At 41.6% G+C, this 27,115-nt stretch overlaps 2 protein-coding genes across 10 annotated transcripts in view; both read right to left on the reverse strand.

Moving 5' to 3' along the window:
- Positions 1-27,115, reverse strand: part of CUNH11orf65 (chromosome unknown C11orf65 homolog) — a 177,098-nt gene that overhangs the window by 84,971 nt on the left and 65,012 nt on the right. The gene's annotated exons all lie outside the window — the stretch shown is intronic.
- Positions 1-27,115, reverse strand: part of LOC129496601 (protein O-glucosyltransferase 3) — a 117,419-nt gene that overhangs the window by 25,294 nt on the left and 65,010 nt on the right. For 5 of the 9 annotated variants that reach the window (XM_055304711.1, XM_055304710.1, XM_055304708.1 and 2 more), the window contains 3 exons: positions 20,595-20,643; positions 13,170-13,305; positions 496-9,341 (listed from right to left, as the gene is read on the reverse strand). In XM_055304711.1, coding sequence (XP_055160686.1) covers positions 3,976-9,341; positions 13,170-13,305; positions 20,595-20,643 — 5,551 coding nt within the window. In that variant the 3' untranslated portion in view covers positions 496-3,975. Of the gene's footprint in view, positions 1-495; positions 9,342-13,169; positions 13,306-20,192; positions 20,312-20,594; positions 20,644-27,115 lie in introns of those variants that run through there. The other 4 variants (XM_055304709.1, XM_055304712.1, XM_055304714.1 and 1 more) reach the window with 3 other exon arrangements.

Raw genomic sequence — 27,115 nt, forward strand, 5'->3', positions numbered from 1 at the left:
TCAGGCTCCCTGCGTGGAACCTGCTTCTCCCTCTGCCTGTGTCTCTGCCCCTCTCTCTCTCTCTCTCTCTCTCTCTCTCTCTCTCTCTCTCCGTGTCTTTCATAAATAAGTAAATTTAAAAAAAAATGTACGTGTTCTATTTCAACTGGAAAGAGCTGTTTATCTTTCATCAGAGCCCCTGGGCATTGGAAAAACCAACTCCATGGAGCTCCCTCTTCTCACAGAGCAATGCCAGACCTTCTTCATTCCTCCTCTGTTATGCAACCAGATAGAACAATCTTCATGTGTTGGCTGATGGCTTTTGAGTACAAATGAAAGAAGAGAGAAGCAAGTCACTGTGTTTTTTTGAAACTACATGTGGCTTATTTCATTCAATAATAACCAGAGAGATTTGTTTGCATGCTTTTGGACTCCCTCACCCCAGTGCCTTTTTAGAGTTTTTCTTGAAACTTTCACACTGAAAAATAATCATTTGAGGATGGGTCAAACAGCACATCTGTTTAAATCATTTATTTCAACACAGGCATTGTTCTAAATTGGCACCTTGTCTTGTAACACTTTTATCTACAGAACAAGATTGAGAACAATTACATAAAAGTATTATTTGACATTTTAACAAAAGTGCATAAGGCTTGTTTCAGAAACACAGGTGTACCAGTCACAAAGAGCCCCCCGAGTGGTAATACATTCAGAAACTTGCTGGGAAAGTAAAATATTTACATATTTATCCTACACATGTAAATGGGATATTCTAAAGCATCATCACTACTGTTAACCATAAACTCTTACCAGTAAGTCCTCTTTAACCTTCTGGCATTCCATAGAGTGCTTTTATGGGGGTGGGAGTTATTCTATTTTATTTCCATCTTCATATTAACCTAAGTGGACTTACTTTCACTACCTCTAGTACAGGCATAATTTACCTTCTACACAAAACTGTTTTTATCCACTTTTAATCAGTCAAAACCTTGTTAGTAGCAGTTGGAAGTTTTATTAACATCAATGTATTTACAAATGTAAGGGAGTAAATTATTTAGAAGGAAGTCTCTAAAAATTAAAATAATCTCATTAAGTGCCCCCCCCCCCCGCCCCCCGCTTCCAGGTAGGCTCCAAGCCCAGTGTGGAACCCAATGCTGGGCTTAAAACTCTCAACCCTGAGATCAAAACCTGACCCAAGATCAAGAGTCATACACTCTACCAACTGAGTCAACCATGTGCCCAAGGCCCATTTTAAATAAACTTTACAGTGTAAAATTGAAGTCCATTATCTAAACAAGTTAATAACTTAAAGGTACTTATTAAAATGGATTCCCTCATGATTTACTCCATTTATGTGGATATTTATTTTAATAATGACTATATTCTTTAGAACACAGTAAGGGGCATAAAAATGACTATTATAAATTACTATAGCTGTACCAAAAATGACTACTAAAAAGCAGCGATTTATATGTTAAAATACATAGAAATTTGCTCTACTTCTTTAACGAAGTATTCTATAAAAGTATAAAACTATAGAAGGTGCTGGGGTATTTTTTTAAAAGATTTATTTATTCATTTGAGAGAGGGAGAGAAGAGAGAGGGGCAGAGGGAGAGGGAATCTTCAAGCAGACTCTCCGCTGAGCACAGAGCCTGGTATGGGGCTCGGTCCCACGACCCTGAGATCACAACCTGAGCTGAAATGGAGTCAGATGCCCAACCAACTGACCCATCCACGTACCCCTAGAAGGTACTATTTTTATGAATTTTCTGTTTCCTTGATTCTTGAGCCAGGCCAACAAGCAAACATTACAAACAGTGCGAGTGAGCATCAGCCACTAATTACCTTTGAATTCAAATAGGAGATTCTAGAGAATCTAGAGAAGGAAGGTCTCAGAGTAATTGTTTATTCTCAGCTTAACTGACTGTTGATATATCCTAAACTCAGTGAAAAATAAGCTAACTTCATTTCAAGATAGCTTGAAAGATACATGTAACTCTGAGTATTTACTGAAATGGAACTTGGGAGCTGATTGTTTTTCAAAAATTAAGAAGCTTAATATTAAAATGTAAACTCTATTTTCAAGTTATATGGGAAGCATAAGTTGTGGTTTATGAAAATTGTACTTAAATAATCAGATAAATAGTAGGGGAAGGGGAAAGGTAGAATTTACAAACATAAATTAAAAAAGAATACAATGTTATTCTTTACCATTTAAATTGAAATATTCAGAACAGTTGATTTAAAATCCTATTATCAGTCTCTTTCAGCTTGATATTGGTCAGAGCCTGGACTTTAAAACAATTTACAGATTTAAGGAATAGCTTTCATGTTAGTTACCACATGTTTATTAGTTTTGAGTTTCATGGGAAGGATGTAACAACCCCTGGTATTTTGCTTCCAGGCATAGCAATGGTTAGGAGGATAATAATAACATAGTTCTTTCTTGCATTTCTATCAGTTCCAGATCTCTGTATGCTTAACCAACACTATCATTATCCTTAATTTATGTGGATGAAACAGACTAGGTGAGAAAAATAGAAAACAGAATTGGATCAGGAAGCAAATATAAAGCAATCCTAGTGAAATCCACTCCTGGGGACCTTAGTAGCACTAAGATCCCAGATGGCAGGTTTTCTGTAGTTCTAGAGAATTATCTTCATTGCCATCTATTGGTGTTTATCCTATAAGGAGGGCAAGTTCCAGAAGTTCTGTCTGGCAGCTAAAGAATTAGAAAAACAAGTTATCAGTGGGTATGAAGAGTATTTAGTTTAGATAAATTATTAAAGGAATCATAGTGACATGTCCTTAGAAGCTCTGCCTTACAATTTCCCATGGGTTTGGTAAGTTATTCTGCAAAGAAGCCAGTGAATGCTGGTGTGTCTGATCTGAGTCAGCAGGATTTTAGGAGCTTGGCCAAAGCTACTGCTTGATATTCATAACTAAAATGTCCACATGAAATAAAGTGTTCTATCCTGCAAATAAAGAAAATCCAAAAAAAAAAAAAAAAAAGGAAAAGAAAAAGAAAATCCAGAAATGAGTAGTCCCAGAGAAGCGGGGAAAACCAGTTGGGAGAGGGCTGCAGTGAGGATGCCAGTCCCGTGAAGGATGTCTATTTACCTGCATCCCCAGTCATGCTCACTTCCTAAACAGGAAATTCTGTGGCCAAGCCACCTTCTGTACCATCATGCTACCTGGCCTGAGTCCTTGACTTGATTAAAATTCAGGATAATAGTAACATAGTTATTTACCAAGTCAGCTAATCCATACAAATATCTTCAAAGGTATTCCTAAGTGGTGCTAATATTTTTGGCTTAATAGGGATTCAGCTTCTCATCTATAACCTCAATAAATACATCAAACATCTGTCTCCCTGGCTTCACTATGGATATAACAGAGTGCCCTTATGAAACTTCCCTTATCTTTGTTTGAAAGGAAAAATAACACCCACCAACCCTAAACCTCCTAAATTCTAGGTCAAACAGAAGGATAACATATCCTCCATTGTCATCATCCCTACACTTTATTTAATGTCATGAATATAGGGTGTGGATTGGAAGGGGCAATACAGAAATTTGTAACTAATAACTTACTCAAGCTATTAGTTTGGTATGTGCCTGGGATATTAGGGCTGTAAATCACAATGAAAGGTGTAAAAAAGTTAGGGAGAAAGTAAAGCAGAAAGCCAAAACTGGACTTCTTCTAAGCAATTAGAGATTAGAGATTAAGTCGGGGGAAGGGGAGAGAGGCCAAGAATATATACACAGAGAGCAAACAGTAGAGAATCCCCCCAATTAAGAATTCATTCATTCTAGAATTTAGAAAGCATAGGTATATGGCATGGGGGAAGGAGGGAAGTGAATTTGGGTTTTTCAGAGCAGGTGCTGCTCAGACCAGATCTTTTTTATACTGTCCTTCTCAAGGGCATACACATTTACACTTTATTTCCATCACAAGCTTTTGGAGGAAAGGTTATGCATTTTACTGAAGAGGGCTCACAGTTCTGACTCTTTGTCATTTTCATCCAGATAGTATTCGTCATCCGTGGTTGTGTCTGTATCACAATCTGAGTCTCCTGGATTCTCTTCATAGATATTAAGTGGTGCACTTGGAGATAAGGCATCTTCTGGCATCTGGTTGCTAGGAGAATTTGAGCTTGATAGCTCTGCTGGATTAGGAGGGTTAATTACAACATCTTTCAGGAAGCCAGGGTTCTTAAGAAAACTTGGCTTCCATAATCTTCCTTGTGTGAGTGACCTCTTTACATTCTCCAAGAAAGCCAACTGTTGTTCTTTTCCAAAAATTCCATAGTCAATGGGTCTGGATATAGATGTTGAAAACTTGGGACCCATTTTTGTCCTGCCGCTACACAAAGTCCGATTTTCATTTGCATCACAGGAAGAAAGCTCAGAAAAGGATCTGAATCTTCGACTGTACCTGCTATCGCTAGAGAATTCATTCCCAAGGGTCAGTTGACTGAGGGCTTTGTCAATAGACATGCTCTCAGAAAAATGGCGCTCCCTGACTTTGGGAGGATGACTTTTGCGTACCAGATGACCATGCACATTGATGCTTTTTAAACTGTTTGAACGATAGGAGTGTGATTCAGGCTCCCACTCCAGAAATGAAGCACTTCTTTGTTGTTGGTGATAAGTGGCCAGTGGGATGCTTACTCTGGATTTCTCTGCAGGCTCCAATGGAAAAGGAGGGTTCAGTCTTCCCTGAGGGTCAGAGGAGTCTGTTTCCCCGAGGCTGGTGAATGTGGGTTGGGCCAAGTCTCCTGACTCTCTTTCCAAAGTCTGAGCTGCTGCTACATCTTTAGACTTCTGATACTGCGATGATGATTCTGAGATATTTTTAGACTCCTTCTGACGTAGTTGTGAAATGCCGTTAGAATTCTGTTTGCTTGAATGTGTAGAAGCTTCTCGGTTGGATGTTACAGTAACCTGGAGAGAGTTCTCTGATTTCTCTACATCCATTCCATCACTACTCAACCTGCATTCATTGCTGGAGTCTATGGACTTTCGAGTAGGCTCAGGGGACAGCGGGTTGCACTCGGGTGTGCCAAGAGATAGACTGCCAGAGGCAGAACTGTTCCCACTTTGGGGGAAGATGGTAGCTACATGTCTTCTGGGGCTTAAATCTTTAGCTGGGAATTTTCTGCTTGCTTTGGACATGGCTGCCAATTTGTGTTTAACGAAAGATCTGTTTTTCCCTTTTTCTGGGTTATCCACACTGGTCTTATTTTTGTTGCTTCCTATAGGAAATGAAGGTTGATCCCATGCCCACTTCTGCCTTTCGTCTTCAGCTTTGCCATCCTCTGTCATCCTTATCTCCTGACTCCTTGGAGGTTCAGACTGCAAAGTGTCTAAATCTGGTTCACCTGAACAAGTCCCTTCGTCAAGCTGTAGTTTATGCAAAGCTGGCATAAGGGCAAAAACTTGGCTTTCCAAGTCAGAAAGTGCTTTATTAGTCTCTTTTTGGAAATCTGTTCCAATTTCCCCACTTACTTGCCCAGGCTGCAATCCATTGGTGCTTCCAACCATACCTACACTTGTGATAGCTTTCTGAAGGCATTCTGCAGTTTCAGTAGCTGTAATGGCCATCCCACGCCCTGCACACTCCCCGGAACTTCTTATGGTTTGGGAATTTCCAACATCCTCTTCCGAATGAGCCGGAAAATTAGAAGGACCGCTGTTATCTGATTTAATGGACTGTTGACAATTTTCGGATTTCTCTTCTGTACCTTTTTTTACCTGAAGCATAGAGGAAGGATGCAGGGTTTCACTTTGCCATTTTTCCCCTTTCTCCTTTCTGCTTTGTGAATCACCTACAGGTGTCTGAGTGAAGTTATCTGGGGAAATCTCTCTAGTTTTCGATTCTCCTTTGTGAGAGGTAACACCTGTCTCAGGAGCCATCTCCTGTAACGTGGGCTTGGAGGGCCTGTGGCCTGGTAAAGCAGTCATATCCTCAGTGGTGTGAGAAAGACAATGGCTCTTCTCCTGAGTGGAGCTGACCAGCACCTCTAGACCTTTGGATGAAGATCTTCCAGACTGCTCCTGTGTAGAATAATTTAGTTTGTCCTTTTCAAAAGTACTAGGAAATGTTTCAGTCTCCACTTTAGTTGATTCTGTAGGTGAATCAGTTTGCTGTGTATACTGTTCAAGAATGTCACAGAATTTTTTGCTGTATTTCCTTGGTAGAGTGTAATATATTGAAACCACCTCAAGACATTTTACATTATCTTCATCACCAGAAACGGAAAACATGCTAGTAGTCTTAAATTTATGTAATGCTTTCCCACTTTCTTTTATTGACATGTCTGAAGTAAAAGGTAAAGGGTCTTCACTTGAAAGGGAAAATAGACCTATCCCAGAGGTAGTAATTTTACCATCTTTTTCAGTGCCTTCTCGAAAGTTTTCCTTTTGGTGGTGTCTTTTGGGTAAAGAACAATCTCTAACAGAGGAGTTATTTTCTAGAGGGCTAATGATCGTCTCCCAAGGTTTTAGTGTTAGAGCAGAAGCATCTGTGTTTGAAAGCAAGCATTTTTCTCTTTCATCTTTCCCATTTGAGGCATCTGGTACCCCTAAAGGACATGACACAGCCCTCTTGATGAGGAACGGAAGTGGTCCTTTTCTAACAGAAGCAAATCCAATGGTTTTTATATTTGTCATCTGCTTTGTGGCTTCAGGTGCTACTGAGATTGAGTCTGAAACTGCTTTGGAATATTTGCTTTCTGACTCCAAAGAACTGGAACTGAATTTGTTTGATGTGTACTTCCCTGTTGGGTCTTCCACATTATTTTTGATTTGGAATGGAAGTGGTTCATTCCTAAATGAAGAAGCCATTATCTTACCTCCCGACTTTCTGTTATTGATGAGAAAACTGGCTGATCTTGGTGAGCTGTGGTAAGTTGTATGAACCTTAGGACATTTGGAATTGCTTTGATTCATCTCAATGAGGTTACTATTATCACTTGAAGGTGCTGACCTACCTTCCGTTTTGCTTAACTTTTCAAAACAGGATATGCATCGTCTTATTTTTCCTTTTCCTTTTCCATCTGTGAAAGGACGGTGAGAACGGCCTCTGACAGCATCAACCTCCTCATTATGTACAAACATACAATTATCATTACTCTTTTGGTTTTCTGAGGGGCTTAAAGCAAACTGATCATTTTGGGTTTTGCTATCATTGTCTTTTTGTTCTCTTTCCCCCTGAGATGGATCTTTGCCTGGAGGACTGTTCCTGGAGAACACCATTGTAGAAGGAATCACCAGAGCATCAAGGAAAGAATTATTCGATGGTGAGGAATCAGGTAGTATACCTGAGGACAGACCTAAAGGATCACATGGGATCTTGTGACTAGCAGCTGATTTGCTACGGTTCGTAGAATGAGTTGTGGCACATTGTTCTTCCTTGGTATCTAAACTAGCAGGTTTTTCTGGAGACTGTGCATTTTGATTATCAGCAAGTTCAGAGCTCCAGTGGTTATTTCTAGTAATGCCTGAAATATCTTCATTGCTTACTCTTACTTCCTGGTGACTACCTTGCTTTGAGCTGGGAAAAGATGTTGTTCTGCTTTCCTGAATGAAAGGAAGGGAAGTTGTTGAGCCAACTCTTCTACTCCCAGTATAACTCTTATCTTTTTTTAGTTCATTGGATTTATCTCTGTGTGATATATGAATTTTGGATATATCTTTCCTAGAAACAACTCCAGGTGACCTTCTGGAACTTACAGTGGTAGGTGTGTTAAGAGCAAGTCCTTTGCTCTTGGCTGAGTCCTGGGAGAGGGGATTTTGAGCATCAGGGGAAGGGTTAGAGATTACAGTCTGTGAGTCAGGTTGGGGTATTTCACTTGTCATGTTTGTCTGGTCCTTCTTGTTTAGCTGTTTGTCTTCTTCCAAAATAGATTCATTCAAGTCTTTCTCATTATTCACTTCTGTGACCAAGATATTGGGTGGGCTCTCAGTAAGAGGTGGAGAACCAACAGAAATCCTCTTGGTCACAGTGACTTCTGTATAGGTTTTTATTGGAAGAGAGCCAGACTCAATTTTCTGCACAGTGACTGTGGGATTCTGAAAGACAGGACTCTGAGGATTCGCTCTGTCAGCAGAAATTTGGGAGAAGGAAGTTTTAAATGGGGATGCTAGAGTCTGAGCAATTTCAAATGAGTAAGGTTCTTTGTTTATGTGTATATCTGTGGGAGGACTGCCCTGTTGACCTACTGACCTCCCAGATTTGATATGATAGCTTGGCCCTGTCATAGGGCAAACACTTGGTGTGCTGAAATGAGTCGACTGGCTTCCATTACCTTGTGACACCTCCATGCTCTCCAGAGTGGACATTTGAGGATCAAACTGCCAGGAATGTGGCTCTGCTTGATCTCTGAATGTATGTGTTCTGTAACCAGAAGAAAATGATCCCCAGTGTTGAGAAGGAACACTGTGGCCATGGGCAGCTAATGTATTATTTGCTTCAATGGAAATCATTTCGAAGTCTCTGTCAGAAGCAGTGAATGGATACCTGCTTTGATGAAAGTCAGACCAGGAAGAATGTTCTTCCTGTTGGTCCCAAAAAGGACTTTGTCTAAATCTCTGTTCCCTGGTTCGTCCAAAGGTATTGCTTGAGAAAGACCTAGCAAATGAGTTTTCTTGATGGTAGAATGGCATATTCTCTGAGTTCTCAAATGGGTCAGGACTCATTGCATTATCCATGGGGGTATTAAAATGAACACTTGGGTGAACACTCTGTGAATGGTAAAATTCACATCTCCTATTCTCCTGAAAACATTTGGGATACATGTACTGGTCAGCAGTGTCAATCTCCATTGGTGATGGTGCCCTCAGGAACTCTTCCTGGCGCTGCCTATCTCCAGAAGAGTCTGATCTATTCCATATGATGGATGAGAGAGGAGTCCTCTTTGGGCTCTGCTGGTATCTTGGTGGTATAAACCCACTCTTGTTCTGAGTGATGGCTGGAAAATGTAAGCTTCTTGCTGTGAAATATCTTGTGGCTGGTGAAGCTGATTGTTGTCTGCTGTCAAAACACAGAGAAGTACTACCAAAGGTATTCTTTTGCACATAATCTTCTTTTAAGAGTCTGGGCTCCCTTGTCCTGTACATATCATAAATTGTTCTTGTTCTAGGAGAGAAAGTTTTAAAACCTTCCCTCGGGGCTCCTGGTCTTAGGATGTCATAGATAGACATGTTAGAAGGTCCATTATGGTGGTTTTTGTGCTGTCCTGTGATATTAGAATAAAAGTGACTGAACTGTGTTTTTGATCTGTAGTTAAGAGGTGTTGCGGTCTTCACCGAGCTTGAACATTGTTCCTGAGCCAGTTTGTGATCTAAATCATCTAAAACTGAAGGGAGAATACAAGTCAGTTTTTTTATAGAACATTTTACAGTCTAATAATAATTAGAGCTGTTGAGGCCCCTCTTCAAGAAATAAAGTCATTTGGGCAGCCTGGGTGGCTCAGTAGTTTAGCGCTGCCTTCAGCCCAGGGCGTGACCCTGGAGACCCGGGATCGAGTCCCACATCAGGCTCCCTGCATGGAGCCTGCTTCTCCCTCTGCCTGTGTCTCTGCCTCTCTCTCTGTGTCTCTCATGAATAAATAAATAAAATCTTAAAAAATAATAAAGTCATTTAATATTTTATTTTTATTTTGTATTTTAAAGATTTTATTTATTTATTCACGAGAGACAGAGAGAGAGAGAGAGAGAAAGAAAGAGAGAGAGAGAGGGAGAGACATAGGCAGAGGGAGAAGCAGGCTCCATGCAAGGAGCCCGATGTGGGACTTGATCCCAGGATTCCAGGATCACGCCCTGGGCCAAAGGCAGGCACCAAACCACTGAGCCACCCAGGGAGCCCCTATTTTGTATTTTTTTTTTAAGTAGGCTCCATGCCCAGCACAAAGTCCAATATGGACCTTGAACTCACGACCCTGAGATCAACACCTGCGCCAAAATCGAAGAGTTGGGTGCCTAACCACTGAGCAACCCAGGCGCCCTTATAATTTTATTTTTATATAAATGTGATGACATTAATTTTGATTATGTTCTTTAAGATATACTGAATTTTACAAGGTTATAGTAGAAGCTTCTTATTCATACTTTTTCAAAATTAACCTTCAATAATGCCTTTAAGGACATAAAGTTATATATTTTTTCTAACAGCAAAATTTTGATCGTATGTTTGTTGTTGTGTTTTTTAGTTCATCGTTTGTGTCACTGGGTGGCTAAAATATTTCCCACTATGTTTACCTCAGAGAATCGCAATAAAAATGTCTGTAAGTGGCATGTGATTTCTCAGTTGTACTGTTAAGAAAATAGCCTTATCACCAAAAGGTTAAGTATATGATTTATAAACATACTTATTCGGATGGACTTGAACAAGATATAAAGGTTAAAGTTATATGCAATGTTGTTAAATGATATGCTAATGCTGGCTTGTTTTTCCCAGGAAAATGAAGATCCATTATCACCTCTATAACATAATACTTTCTTAAAGATTTTTTTTTTATTCATGATCGACAGAGAGAGAGGGAGAGAGAGAGAGAGAGGCAGAGACACAGGCAGAGGAAGAAGCAGGGAGCCCGACGTGGGACTCCATCCTGGGTCTCCAGGATCACACCCTGGGCCGAAGGCAACGCTAAACCGCTGAGCCACTGGGGCTCCCAACATAATACTTTCTATGTGTCAGGTCTAGTTCTAAACACTTAATTAATTAACTCATTAGATCCTCACAGACCCTTATATAATTGGTACTATCACTATGTTTGTTTTATAAATGAGGAAACTAGGCGTGAACAGATTAAGTTGTCAAGGTCACACAATAGTAGGTGGATCCAGGCACTCTGTCTCCTGAGTCCACATAATGTGATGCCTGTGCCATAAAAGTTCACTTTTCATTTTCTCTTTTAATGAACTATAAAGATGATTTCCCTGTAAGCTCACGATGTTACAAGGATTTGAATTTGCTGTTGTTAAGCAATGTTTATGTTTCTCTTGGTGGCAAGGTCAGAGGCTGATGTCCAAATCAGAGCCCAATGACCAGCTTTTAATATGGAGGACCTGCAGCAGCCCAAACCCCAGAGACCATGCTTACTAGGACCATAGCCTCTGTGACCTCAGACAAGACACAGGATATTTTCAGTTGGTTAGTGTTTCTTTGAATCATGCTTACTTAATCATATTTTATCTCTTTTCTTCAAGAAAAACTTACAGAATTTAAATAGAACCATAATCTTTTAAGGTTTCCAGATTCCCTAAAGCCCATCCTCTAGTGGATATATTTTACCATATTCATTTTACAATAAATACAAGCAAGTAGATTATGTATGTATGTATGTATTTATTTATTTAGATTATGTATTTATTAAAGAAATGTTCATTAATGACAATCAAATCTGGTATGAGAAATAAATTATGGGATTATTTAGATTGCTGAAGAAGTCACACCTTTCCTTCTGAGTTACATAAAATGGTGCACTTTCTCCTTAAATTATTTGTCATTAAAAAATTTCACCTGAACTCTTCAATGAGAAGGAAAGTGAGGCATATCAGTATCTGTGAATGTGGGTGGGATGTATTTGTGAGCATGTCAACTATCTTAGGACAGGTGCTGAAGAAATTTTTGATGTCTGTTTTGGATTTTTCCAACTCTATTTTATTTGTAAGCTAGTTCCTATTTAAGTTTGCACAGCCAGCAGAAGAACTAATCTTGAGCATTGAAGATCTCTAAGGAATTCTTCAGGGAATCAACCTGAAGAAAAAAAGTTATTTATCTCCCATCTCTGAAATAATTCCCTATACCCATACATACAAGAATACAACAATGCCAAACTGTAAAGTGAGGTAAAAAGAAAACAAAACTATATAATGAGTAAAAGAAAAATCTGTCTATAAAACAAATTATAATAAAAATCTTTTTGATTTCTGCTCTTCCTTTTAAGCTATTTGTAGTTTTTTTCCCCCTTAAATAAAGTCTTTGCTGCCTACAAAAGCAGTATGTGATTATAAAAGAAAATACAAGGAAGTATGACAAAAAGGTAAAAATCACTTGAATTCTTCTCTAGATGTAACTAACTACCTTTATCATCCCCATAGCAGGATTTTAAATCATTGAAAAATGCTGTTTAATTCATTACTGTTAAGGTTAAAAAAAATTCTGTCTTGTGTTTCCTCTTTATATTCAAAGAAGCCAAATCATTTTTTTTTCATGTCATAAAGAGTAGCTCTCCTGTACTAGCAAAACCTTTGTTTTATAACAGAGATTTTCTTCTTTGTTTTGTAACCAAGATATTGTAACTTCTGAAGCCAGTTTTCTGCCAGGAACCATGTAACTGAGAGGTTGAACTGGCCACCCCATGTCCCAACTACAGCACTGAGGGGAGGTCATTGCCTTTGCAAACCGAATTCAGTTCCTCAGAGTGAAGCTGGTGAATAGACTTCAGAGTTCACTGTTCAAATGGCTGGGCTTATTTTAATATGGAATAACCTATAGAAAGGGGAGCTGTGCTTATTATCCACATAATAAGATCCATGTGCATGTGGTTACTTTTGGAATCTGTCTCAGTTGTAATTGTTATCTGTTGTTCAAGGTTAGTTGTTTAACAACAATTAGGTTTCATCATAGTGCTTTTAGGTACTGACTAGGAATAATAAAAATCTATTTAGAACAATAAACTTTATAGCCACATTTCTTAAAAATACATTTCCTTTTACCTGAGGTTAAGTATTAAACATTATTATCATTCGACAGATTTATCAGCCTTGGTCTGAGCATATTTGCTTAGATTATATTTAAATATAATTTTCTTGGGATGCCTGGGTGGCTCAGTGGTTGAGCATCTGCCTTTGGCTCAGGGCGTGATCCCAGAGTTGGGGGATTGAGTCCCACATCAGGCTCCCCACAGGGAGCCTGTTTCTCCCTCTGCCTGTCTCTGCCTTTCTCTCTGTATCTCTCATGAATAAATAAATAAAATCTTTAAAAAAATATATATAAGATTCTTTAATATTTGTGTTAATGGCATATAACAGCCTCCTCTTCAGATAAGGTGAACAAAAGGATTTCAAAAACAAAGTACAGGGTTTGAGCATTTTATAAGTATATAAGCAATATATACAACTGTAATCATTACTTGCTTTAGTGCAAGGAGTCCCAAAGGCAGTTTCATGTATAGCCTTACCTTGGAAGAACTCATTTTCCAGCAGTGAAGCATCCCACGGGGGCATACCACTTCCCTCCCTCATGCTTGTTGGCCTTGGGACAAATACACCATCAACTGGTTGATTTTCCAGAGGTGAGTTGTGTATTTTTGCCTGCTAATTTTAAAACAGAAAATGCAGTATTATTTCTGGACCTTCTCTAGCCAAAATACTCACATGTCCCCATAAAAATGTCCCAAACCTAAAATTCTTCATCTAAAGTCTGCAAATCAATTTTTCTAACACATAACTTCTCAACTTACAGTGTTTCATTATTTCTGCCATTTGCAAGTGATCCCAAACTTCTCTATACCTACACGAATTGTTTTTAGCATGAGTCTTCAAGCAATATATTGAGTTTCTGCCAAATACACCTAGAAACTTACACAGCACGACACAAATCTTAGGGAGTTTCCTGGAATAGAGGAAAGAAATTGGCTTCTCTTGAATTGGGGAGTGTTGTCTCCATGGCCCCAATGGCTGGAATTTTAGATTTCTTAGCACTGTCCCTGCTCTATCAAGAGCTGGCTAGCTGAAGCTTATAGCTGACCTTAAGATTTAGGAACTTGATGGATTTAGTGGAAAACAACGACTATTCCTACCCTTGGAGTTCATGGAGAATGGTAGGACCTCCCAGATACATAAGCAGCTGATAAACAGTTCCGAATCAAAGGTGCTAAAAAGTATGACCTTATACATGTGTGGGTTTTTTTTTTTTTTTTTGGAAACACCAATGCTAGTTTTAGAGAGTTTAGGAGAATGATGTAAAGCTAATGTTTTCCTTTCTAGCATGATTTCTCCAAATCCATCATGGCCCTACTTTCAAGCGCTAATTTGTCTCCATGACCTTGGGGGATGGTCCACTCCCACACCTTCACTTTCTTTTGCCAAAGCTGCATTTGCATCTTCTCTGTCACACAGGCTCTGTCCCTTGTGATCCACTGTGACTCCTTCGCACCTGTGCCTGAATAAGGCCAGCAGTCCCTTCCTGGCTGATCTTGCTGTCAGTGCACTCACTGAGATCCAGTGCTTGCAGCTTGGTTCCCACTCCCCCTCCAAGTTTTCTCTTTCCATTTGACGTTTGCCATTACATTTCATCTCCCCTTAAAAGCTTAAGACCAGGGGATCACTGGGTGGCTCAGCAGTTTAGCACCTGCCTTCGGCCCAGGGCGTGACCCCGGAGTTCCAGGATTGAGTCCTACATTGGGCTCCCTGCATGGAGCCTGCTTCTCCCTTTGCCTGTGTCTCTGCCTCTCTGTGTGTGTGTGTGTGTGTGTGTGTGTGTGTGTCTCGTGAATAAATAAATAAAATCTTAAAAAAAAAAAGTGGGATCCCTGGGTGGCGCAGTGGTTTGGCGCCTGCCTTTGGCCCAGGGTGCGATCCTGGAGACCTGGGATCGAATCCCACATCGGGCTCCCGGTGCATGGAGCCTGCTTCTCCCTCTGCCTGTGTCTCTGCCTCTCTCTCTCTCTGTGACTATCATAAATAAATAAAAATTAAAAAAAAAAAAAAGCTTAAGACCAAATCTCTAATTTTTCCGCAGCTCCAACTATGTTACTTCTCTGTCGCAGGTTTGTCCAATTCCAAACCCCAGGTTTTCTTCATTTCTATGTTCCTCACAAGTCAGGATTTTCACTCCTGCCTGTTGTTTTCTCAAGATATAGGTCATTTTTTGTAGGAACCCTGCCCACATTTCACTGCTCTTCAGTTCTATAAGCAAAGAATGGGATAGGAGACACACAGAGGTTTATGAATAAGAGAGAAACAATACTGTGATAACTTATGCAGGTCATTGGATATAATGTAACATTCTAATATAAAATTCAGAAGTAAACAAATATTAAAGGCAAAACAACTACAGTGAGATACCAATTGGATAAAACTGGAAACTGATCAGATTAGATGCATCTGATTAAAAGAATAGCAAGCATCATTGTCTCTCAAGCATTTTAACACTGAAACAAACTTCAGGTTTCCTCTATGTAGATCAGAACACATCCCTTTTGGCCTCCTGGATCATATGTTTTTATAATGAGAATTTATACTTAAATGAAAAATACTTGGACTGAGGGCTCAGTTGAGGAGATGAACCTTTCAAAGCTATGAAGGATTATTATGCTCTAGAGACCCTGAATACTATCCCCTTTGGTTATATGTCTGCCCAGAGCCTCTGGTTCAAGACTGATGCTACTCATCCAACGTGTTATCCCACACACAGGTACAAACTATGTGACTAAGAGAAAATACAGAGTTTATTTACACTCAACTTTAACTCAGCAAGGACATTTTTTTCAGTGATGAAATGGTTAAACAAGTAACTGCTAGTCAATAGTAGGTACCAGGCATACTACTACTGCTCTATAGATCTCTTTTATTAGCGCTATATGTGAGTAGTTACTGTTACTATTAACTAGTATTATTAGCAGCAGCAACAGTACATTGCATATTCTAGGCAACATGCTTAGGGTTTTATGCAGGTTACCTTATTTCATTATTTTAACCACATTATGATGTTGGTACTATTACTATTCCCACTTTGGGAAAATTGCACTTGGGAGAAATGAAGTTTCAAGAGGTTGGGTCATTTGCTTCAGATCACACTGGTGGAGGGAAGGCTTCTTTCCCAATCTCTGAGATTCCACAGCCCAGGCTGAATTGCCTCTCTTTGCTGTTTTATTAGTTTATTAGTACACTATGCTCTAGCTGGAAGCATCTTCTGAGGCCAAACACAGGTCTAAGAGCTGCTGGGGGGACGTTTCCTGGTATCCAGAATGGAGATAAATCCCTCTTGGGGCCAGAGCACACGTGGATTCTCAGTCGGGACTCTTGTCTCAGATTCAGAATCCTCCACAAAACAATGATTCATGACATGAAGTTGCCATAAAAGAAAAAGCCTAATTCCCATTCCTGGCCTAGAGGATGAGGTTCAAAGTCATGTTGAAATGCTCTTCCAACCCTTAATTTCAGCCACTCCTCCTCAACAATCTCTCTTCAAAGGCCTGGTATTCCAAGCTCACTACACACAGTTCTCTAGAAAACTGTGCCCTTCCTCCAAGACCGCCACGCCTCTGCTCCTGATCTTTGCTCTCTCTCCTCCTCTTCTCCTGGAAAATGGAGTCACATCCCTCAGAGTTCAGCTTGTGGCTCACTGTACATATTATCATACCAGTGATGTCCTATGGAAGTTGTTCACATTCTTTCCACTTTTGCTTTACCACTGGACCTCTCTCCCCTTCCCACCTACCACATATTTCAGTCCCCACCCTGGTCCAGGAAACAAGGACCCTGGATCAGGACCCTGGAGGTGGACCAACTTCTAAAAGAACAAAGAGAGCTAGTGTTCGCCTCTGTATCCTGAGCACCCAGCATGGCATCAGCAGGTAAGTGACTCACGAATATTTACTGAGCTGAATTCCAACACCACTCTTGCCACCATATCATTTCCCACTTCTGAACTTCTCTATCACATTTTTGTAGAGCCACTTGATACCACCTACCTTAACTTTGAACAAAATCACTCATGTATTCCATTTTCGATATACTTGCAAAATATCCTCTCATTGGATCCTTAGAACAAGTTTTCAAATTAAGTAGGGATTATCATTCCCATTCTGCAGATGGAAAAATGGAGTCTGGGATAAGTGCCTTCTTTAAGCCCTAGGAATAATAAATGGTAGCACTAGCTGCTCACACTCATAGTATCTGACCCCTAACCCTGTTCTTTCCATTATGTTGCTTTTTACTGGTATTTTACTCATGGACATGATCTTTAATTAGATGGTAAGCTCTGTGAACAAAAACGTTGCTTTCAGTGTTCCAGACCTTCCAGGCCCTCAATGCACACACAGCCATGGCCTGACTGATGATACAGCAGGGTAGAAGGCTATGTATATGAGATTTCTATCAGTATAAAAATCAAGACACATAGTATATACAATATTAGGACTCAGGAAAGCGTGTCTGAGGCAAATTATGAGCTCTACACCAGTCCAAATCCTAGTTCTGCCCCTTATTAGCGGTATAACTTTGGACAAGATAACCTTTTGGTACTTTTGGTTCTTTCTTGGTAAAAGAAGACATAATAGTAATGACAATAGCAGCAACACTCATTCCCCAGCCCCATAGGGCTGCTATGATGATTACATGAATTAATGGCTGTGAAACACTTTAGAATGGTGTCTAGCACTTGCTGAATCCTCATTGTTAGCCATTCCTATTCTGTGGTTACAGAGGATTTCGCAGGGGACTCCTCCTGAGGCTTACAGTCAAATGAATTAGAAAATCGTTCCAAAGAATTAGAAGCCAGAATGTCAAAATGATTAGAAGCCAGAGGCTCTTAAGATCTCAGTTCTATTCTCGGGGATCCCTGGGTGGCTCAGCGGTTTGGCGCCTGCCTTTGGCCCAGGACACGATCCTGGAGTCCCGGGATTGAGTCCCACATCGGGCTCCTGGCATGGAGCCTGCTTCTCCCTCCTCCTGTGTCTCTGCCTCTCTCTCTCTCTCTCTCTCTCTCTCTCTCTCTCTGTCTATCATGAATAAATAAAAAAGAAAGAAAGAAAGAAAGAAAGAAAGAAAGAAAGAAAGAAAGAAAGATAGCCTACCCTTTGGCCAAAAAAAAAAAATCTCAGTTCTATTCTCAAACATGGTACATAAAACAGGCTGAGCAAAATGCAGCCTTTTACTCAATCCAGCTCACACCACTGATACTGTCTATAGTTCTAACATGACAAGACAAACAAACCTTCTGTCACAGAGTAACCTTAGACCATTTGAGAACTTCCTCAGGTGGCCAAACCTGTACGACAGCTGTCGGAGTTGAAGCCTGAGCTCACTGATGTTATCAAACACCCTGGCAAAGTTAACAAATTAATTTTTCAAGGTGTTGCTGAATTTGTCTGTCTGCTTTCCTGCAAAGGTCAATTTCACCAGTGCACCTGGAGCTTAAAAGCACTCATTCATTTCTTCTTTCAATCTCTGAGTGCTCAGGTTGTGCCAAGCAGTGGGGAGAGGCTGGTGAACAGACACAGTCCCGGCCTCAGGGAGCTCACACTGGCTCAGTGTGGTAAGTACCCTGGCGATGCATCTCCGGGGGCACAGAGCTCACATATCACCTAACATTAGGCCCAGCCCAAATCAGTTCAGAGGTGAGGAGTGATTAAGTGGCCAAGGGGATAGGTCTTACCTCTATTCTCAGAAATGGTTACTACTTTGACCTTGGCTTTCTCATTTGTAAGGAGGTAGCTCTTGTGGGGGAATTTTGCACCTCAAGGAACGCTGGCAATTTCTGGACATATTTTTGATTGTCACAATCGAGTGGAAGAGAACTATTGGCATTTAGTAGATGGAGGCCAGGGATGTGGTAAACATCCTGTGAGACATAGGATGGTCCCCAACAGGGAATCACTCAGCCCAAGATGTCAGTAGGGCTGAGGCTGGGAGAAACTCTGAGTAACAAATCTCTAACTTTCTCTCTAGCTCCAAAGATAGTTTTCTGAAATGTTTTGCTTCCTTTAAGCTGATGAAAATGTTTACATTGCAGCTGTCTTCTCTTTGAGTAGAAAGTCATTTAATAATGTAGCACAGTCCCCTATAAAATACCAGAATCCACTTTATAACCTTCCTGTTGGGTTGCTAACCAAGTGAGGAGAAGTTTATTACCTCAGATCTTGGCAAGAACCTGAGCATCAATGGCCAACTTCCAGCTATTTGCAGGTTGAGGGAAGAAGATTTCCATGAATAAATAATGGAAATCTACATGTCATACAAAACTTTTGTTTCAGGCAGTTTCATTCTTTTTATAATGGGTTTTTATAAAAAATATTAACTTTATAATGGAATTTGAATTTTTAAAAAAGTTATGAACTGGTATCAACAATCACCACCTTGAGTTTCATTTATCTTCCCAGCTCTTACCTTGCAGAGGGACTTGCTTCTAAGTAGTGAAACGGTTCAATGCAAGCAGCAATCAGGAGTGCCAACAAAAGATACCTATTAATCCTCAGACTGGGTTTTCACATCCTGAGGATTCCAAATTAGCTCTACTGTTTTATAACTTCTAGGCATTTGCATTTCTTTTTTGCGTTCCTCCTATGCTTCAGGCCCCATCCATAGCTCTCAAATGGTAGGGGGAGGTTAGCTCTGAGTACTTCTCCAAGGAAAATCAAGAAGACAGAAGCATCCTGGAGCAAGGCTGGACGCACACACTTCAGTCCCCTGCTCCGTGAAAGGAGAGGCTGCTGGTGGTAAGCCAGCAGGGCTCCTCAGCAAACAGGGCTTCGGGGCTGACAGAGCCATGGAGTTATAGAAACCCAGATTTTCTAATCTCGACTCTGCCATTTACCAGTGACCCTGAACATAATCACCAAATTCTCGAAACCTCAGCTTCTTCATCTTTAAGATGGGGATACTAGAGCATACCTTGTAGATCTCCCCTGGGGCTTAAATGCAATGATCTATGTCAAGTGCTGGGTGATAGCCGGTTCTCCAGGACAGTGCAGCAGCTGCCCGTGTGGTGTCCCGGTTGGGGCCCACACATAGCAAGGAGACTGTGCTCAGTGTTATTCAACTCTGAAGGAGAGCCCAGGCTCTCTTTTGTTTCTGAAATAAAGAACTTCTGTTTATATGTCCTCCTCACCAGAATTCTACCAGGCATTTTGTAAAGAGCGAGCGTGCTCAAGAGAGCCAGGTCTTAGGGTAAGACCACAATACATTGAAAAATGCCTCTGCCCTCCTCCTGCACCTTATATCCTTTCCGACATTCTCTTTCATCTCCAAAACACATGAGTCACACAGTAAGACACAGGCATGTGAAGATCCAAAGGAAGGACCACGAAAAAGCGACACACACACACACACACACACACACACACACACACACACACTGTACGACTTCCCAATCCTGTCAGCACGTGAACACAGATACATTTAAATCTAAGCCCTCAGTGGAGGGTTGTGTTGGGTCAGTCCCCCCAACGTGAACTAGTTCCAGTTCAAACGCGTCTCACCAATCAGTGGCTTCCACTCTGAATACAAATGACGATCTTGTCCAGAAAAGGTCCAGCCCAGACCCACACGGCTTGCAAGAGTGGCGGTGGATGCCTCTCACCTCTTCCACTGCCTAGTTCTTCAAGGTGGCACAGGAAAGACCCAAGGTAGAATGTCAGAGATGCCACTGATGCTGTGAGGGAACACACGACAGCCTCACTTCCTCTGGGCAGAGCCTGCTGTGTATTTCAGTAGCAGAGCCAACTGGGAACCAACAGTTGGGAAACTTGGAACTCTCTAGGACAAACCTAAGCTTCTAAGGTAAATTTCAATCTGAGCCAAGGAGAAGCCTATAGGTAGACAACCAGGGATTTCATTAATTCTGAATTCCTTGGCCTGACCTTCAATTTCCGGTTACTCACCGTAATGGTTTGCCTCACAGACACAGGAGCTCCTGCATGGCTGTCGCATCTGTGGAAAGAACAGGAAAAAATTTCTCTGAAGAAGGGCCTAACTTTTTTGAGGCGGAAAATCAACCACACACTTGCTATCTTAATAACTTGAGAATATATTAGATGTATTTCTAATGTCCTAGAAGAAGACATTTCTTGATTAGAGCATTGTTGAAAAAAAAATCTCAGAAACCTTTTCCTATGATTGTTTAGGATCAACACTTGACATCTTTTTCACTCAGGTAGCCAAGAAGAAATTACATAATGGTGGATGTGGATTTGAACTCAGCATAAAGACATACTACCCAAAATAGTGCACATGTGCTATGTGCTTACTACGTGTCAATGTCCTCATGCTGTATGCACCTTACCTCATTTAAAGACATTGCTCTTGAGAAGGGGATACTATGACTGCTGCCATTTTATGGACTTGGAGACAGAGGCCCAGAGAAATTAGGAGACTTAGCCCAACATACACAGTTAGTGAATGAGCTCAGAGTTGGCCACAGGCTCATTAAATCCAGAGCCCTCCTTCTTAGCTGGTATGGCACACTGACTGTTCTTGCAAATGGGAAAGAGATTTTCTATTTCTGTACATTTTTATTTCGAAGAGAGATTAGGTCAAGGCCAGACTCAACAATTCACAAGGCAATGTTGAAAAAGCAAACCTTATAAAACAAAATGGCTTCTCCATGGTTATGTTTATAGAAATGCCTTATTTACTATAAAACCATCTTGGAGAACAATTACGCTTCTACTGTTTCTGTTGCTTCTCTCGGATTCAGTAGAAGGTGAAAAATTTACAAGGCATGGGTCCCAAATTGAGATAGATTTTGATCTTTTAGATTCATAATCTTATGCCAAGGGGCACTCGGCCTGAATTACAGCACATGATTTAATAGACAGTAATGACTCACTGCCCTGTATGAAACGAGGTCCTCTCCTTCCCTAAGAGAACAGCAAAGGGAATCGAGAATTAAACAAATGAACTGGGACTTGAGGTCAGATCAGTCAAAAGTGGCAAGATGGAGTTTCCTTTATTGGAACTCCTAGCTGCTTTGTGCTTCCCCAGAGTTGGGCATAAAACCTGGGAGGCCAGTTATACATGTTAAAGATATTCAACTACAACTGACAGTTTAGCACAAATTTTAAACAGAAATTGAAATAAAGATCAAGGACTGTGTTTCACATTACTCTGAAACACCAGCTCTAAATGTATACTATCTAGACCTTAATTACTGCTTTTCTTTTTCTTTTCCCTATAGTCTTATTTTTTTTTAAAGATTTTATTTATTCATGAGAAACACTGGGAGAGAGGCAGAGACATAGGCAGAGGGAGAGGGTTGTCTGCGGGGAGCCTGATGCAGGACTCAATCCTAGGACCCCGGGATCACGACCTGAGCCAAAAGAGCTCAACCACTGAGCCACCCAGCGTCCCTCCCCACAGTCTTATTGAACCTGCTAGCTGCCCTCCCATCAGGCACTATTTTGAGTGCTTCGGAGGAAACAGATAGGTCTGTGATAGGGACCCTTTTCTGAGAGCCTTTACAGTAGCAAAGATTAGATGCATAAAGAGCCAAAATACAAGCAAAGAGGCGGTGAGGACAATAAGGAGATGTGATGTTCAATGTCCTGAGTGTGCAGAGGTGCAGGTGAGCACATCCTACAGGCGGGCCAGTGAACAGGGGAGGCCACGGGATAAGGTGGCAGTTGAACTGGTATGAGATAGTGAAGAAAGCGTGAGCAAAAACCTGGAGACAGCCAGGGAGTTTGGGAACTGACAAGTAATTGAATTTTGCCAGAGCCAAGAGAACAGGCCAGATTGTGAAGACTCTTTCCCAAGCCCTGGGGGCCACAGCCATCACCAGGTGCCCCTGCAGCTCACCAGGCCTCCAATCTAACTTGGAGTGTGGGCAGCTGGGGCAGGGATCCATTCCTGAGCATGACAGGAGGTTACTCAGAGGGTGGCAGGAGATGACAGAGCATCACTGGGTGCAAGGGTGTGCTGCGGGCCGGGGGGATGCATGTCCCCTGACAGTGGGCCACGCCACCGTGTGTGCCCAGTGGGTTTACTGGCGGGGTGTAGGACTCAGGTGTCTTGGAAGCCCAGAGTCTCTGCACACACTCAGGCCCTTCTAAAAGTGAATTTATGTTTCTGATGTAACTGGTTTTCACTTGCAGGGCAAATGAAGGCAGCAGCAGTGTCATGGAAGCTATGTTGAGAAATGTCCTCTGGACCAGTGATTTCAAGGACACAAAGCAACCTCATCTGCGTTTGCTCTCAAGCCTTCCTGGGGCCACATCTTGAAGATCTCTCACATACAACCCTACACTCATTCTGCCTATTAAACTTCTGTAATTTCTCTCCTGGACTCCTCTCCATCCTTCATACCACCAACAGTGATCTCTCTAAAATGCAAATGTGATCTTATCAATCCCCTGCTTAAAAACCTTGCAAAGTATTAACATCTGAACTCAATGCAAGGCTCTTCTTTCATCTGATGAGCCTCCCAGACCACCCCTCACCCTTCAAGCCTTATGCCCCCATACTCCCCTCATCTACAGGTAACTGTAAGCTACGCTTTCTGAATTTATTTCACTTCCATAAAATATTCTCTCTTGTCTCTATACCTTTGCTGATACTATTCAGAAATTCTCACTCGCTACATTAGAGTATGGCTCAAAAATATTCTTTTTAAAAACCAGAACCACAGGTGACTTCCCCCAAGTACTGATGGAGCACGCTCTAAGCACTGGCCACTGAAGAGCTTCATCTGGGTGACCATGGGTGATTCAGACCCTCCATGTCCCAAATGGACTCCGTGTCTTCCTTCCATGTCTACTTCCTCCCTAAGCAATCAATCAACAGATCCTGTTGATTTACACTCAGAAACCACCCATGCCTCTACATCTCCTCATTTATACCCCAGTTAAGACATTTTCATCTGCCGCCTTTATGTTTGCACTCGCCCATTATCTGTCCCTCTGAGTTTTGTTCCAATCCAATCCATTCCCTATACTTCAGCCAGAGTGTTCAGTATAAAGTGAATCATGCTACTTCGCTGTGTAACATTTTAATGATGCCCATTTGCTGTCAAGTGAAAGTTCAAATTCTTCTCTGCATTCATAGGGCCCTAGATGATCTAGTCCACGTACACTCCCCAGCCTCGTTTCTTACCTTTGTATATCCCTCTGCAATAGGGAATTGGCAGATCTCTGGGCATCTGCACAGATTGTGGCTGAAACATTTTTCTACCACCTGGTTGCCTGGATAACTCTCATCCCTTTGAACAATCACTGTTGATGTCATTTGCCCTGGAAGACCTATAAAGACTCCAGACTTAATGTACCATACACTTTCTCCTATGTGCTCCTAGAGGATGGAACTTCCCCATCTTAGCCCTAGCATTCTATGTTTCTCTATTTCCATTTTGCTGTCCTCAGAAGACTAAAGAAAGCAAGGTTGCATTCCGCAGTGCCATTCATAGTATTTATTCCTTGAGCACTCTCCATTGAATAAATAAGCAAATGTGTTCCTTTTTATTCTCATTACATCTGTTCTTCCCAGGTTTCTCATCACCCACTGAGTTTCCTAAGTCAGAAAGGATAGTTAACTGCCATTCCTCCTTCTTCTTCACCCACCATATCCCATTCCCAGGTTCTCATGATTCTACATTCTAAACCATGCACAAAACTGTCCACTTTTTGCCCTCCTCCCTGCTTGCTCCCTCATCCATCATCTCAACAGTCCCTTACCTGGTCAATCTGACTCGAGTTTTGCCCTCTCCAGTCTTTCCTTGTGCTGTAACTAGGTCAATCTTCCAGCCTTGGCTCTATCAGCATTGTTTTGGGGTGGGCTGTTAGCAAAATGGGCTACTTAGCAACATCTCTGACCCCTTACCCACTGGATGCCCATACTTCCCACCCTTCAGTTGTGGAAGCCAGAAATGTCTTTTGGGGGTGAAACTGCCCCTGGTTGAGAAGCACCAAGCTAAAATGATCTTCTTAAAATGAAGATCTGTTTATGTCACTCCTCTGCTTACAAACTAGCAATGGAGGGGAACCTGGGTGGCTCAGTCGGCTGAGTGTCCAACTCTTGATCTCAGCTCAGGTCCTGACCTCTGGGTTGTGAAACTGGGCCCCACACTGGGCTCTGCATGGAGCCTACTTAAAAAAAAAAAAAAACTGGCAATGGATAAAATAGACATATGTACCTGCAGACATGCATTGAATATGCCAAAATATTTTAGTGTTTCTCCAGGGCAGTGGGTTGTGGGTGATTTTACACACACACACACACACATATACATATATATACATATATATATATATACACACACACATATATACATATACAACATATATATACTGTATATGTGTATATACATATATGTATATATACATATACACAAATACAGTATATATATATAAGAAAAATACATATATATATAAGGAAAAATGGTATTAGTAAAAGTGATTAATGACTTCCCATTGTCTACAGGATCAAATCTAAGAGCTTTTACAGTAGGAAAGATTAGATATCCAAGCTTTTCAGCACTGCATGACCTTAGCACTGCCAGTCCCTGTGTTATGGCCAAGGCCAACCTCTCCCAGTCCATCTCTTACTGGTCTCACCTTATACTGGGTCACTGAACCTCAGTGACCTACAGGAGTTCTTGCTTTTTCTAGCCTCCACACCCTGGCTGTGTCAGTTTTTCTGCCTGGCACAACCTCCTGCCTCTTAATTACCTAGCTCAATCCTGTATGTCTTTTGGCAATTGGCTTTCCTCTTCCGGGAAGGCTTCAGGTCCTCCAGTCTGAGTTAAGTACTTCTCCTGTATGTCGTCATGGTGGGAATACCATATACCCTCCCTAGCACTCACCATACAACACCATGACCACTGGCTGGTGGTCAGCCGGCTGTCACCTGGGCTGCAGCTAGGCCAGAGGGTATCTCTATGTGAATTCCATAGGGCATCCCTTCCTCAAGATACTTACTGTCATTTGCAAGAAACCTGCCATAAGAGATACACACACTCATCATGCTCTGGCCCATCCTGGAGTTGTGCCGCTCACCTTTGCCCGCTTCCATGCAATACTCTGCTGTTCCCTACTATATTGCGAAGTTCTCCAGCAGGGACTGTGCCTTATCTTCACGATTTTATCTTCAATACCAACCACAGTATCTGATCCAGAGGAAGACTTTGATAAAAGCTCAATAAATAAACAAAAGAGAGAAACTGTCATGAGGACGAACTATACCCACACGGGGAGTTCTGACAGTCCTTCCCACGGTGGGAACAGGAAGCTGGGCTGCCATGGTATCCAACCTGGCTGAGCACCTGAATATCTCAGATAATTCAAAATAAATCAGTGAAGTTCCCTTCACTGCCCTACTTCAGACCTTCTGGATCAGAATCCCAGAGCTGGGGCCTGTGTGTCTGCCATTATTTTTAAATGGCTGATGAGATTATACTAACGATCAGCCCATCACCTGGGAGCCAGTAGCCACCCAAGGCCACCCAAGGATGAAACTCAAAACCACTCCCCTTGTCATGCCTTTCCCTTTGTCATCACAACCCTCCCATCTACCTGTGGAGACCACACCTGGGGTCACTGAAAGAGCACTTCCAAAGAAGGACTTTGCTTACTCTGACTTCTCCTCCCATCAAGGTGTCCTAGATTTTTGTGTCTTTGAACTCAGGCATTTGTAGTGAGCGGCATTTCTAGTGAGTGACAGAGTAAAAAAGAGAATGGCCAGAATCCAGGGGAAAAAAATATCATCCACCTTTTCAATTTTCCAAAACAGCAGGTAAATGTCTTGCTTACATAAACTGGGGCTGCAGCCGGAGTGTCTGAGCTGTGCACACTGCGCAGATCAGGCAAATTTGGGCAGGTCTGAAAAGCAGCAAGGTGGATCTACCAAAGCTCTTTGCATCTCCAGGGGAAAAAAAAAATCTTCCCAAAGCTACAGGGTAATGGGCATGCACTCTCCTCTGGAGAGCAGCTGCGCTTGCTAATCACAACCACATAGTGGGTACTTACATGCTAAGCACTGTGATGGTTCTCAAAAGAGGTGATCTTAAATTTAATTGTACCTGCCACTCATAAGCATTATGAACTATTTCCCTCATCTTTTCACTTTCCCTTAATCCTTGGGACTACAACAAAGGAAGGAGTAGGAGGGGAAATCCATAAACCTAAAATCGCCATGATGAACTGGTGGCACATAGCTATATAGTTTTGAGAATGTGAGTGGCCCCTTGAAGGGGCAGCTTTGCTGTGGATCATGTGGTAGCATGAGACACAGAGTGGCATGCACAGCATGTATTCATGATGGGGAGGGGATCGTTGGAATCATGGGGGTCTGGAATAAGGAATGAACAGCTGTCGATACTCTTTGGCAGCCAGAAAGACTGCATTTATAAGCTCATGACATACACTATTGGGTATTTGCTGTACTCCATAGAAGGATTTTTCGAGGCTCCAGG

This window comes from Nyctereutes procyonoides, unplaced genomic scaffold (genome assembly GCF_905146905.1).
Source record: "Nyctereutes procyonoides isolate TBG_1078 unplaced genomic scaffold, NYPRO_anot_genome, whole genome shotgun sequence".
In the NCBI taxonomy this organism is placed as follows: Eukaryota; Metazoa; Chordata; class Mammalia; order Carnivora; family Canidae; genus Nyctereutes; species Nyctereutes procyonoides.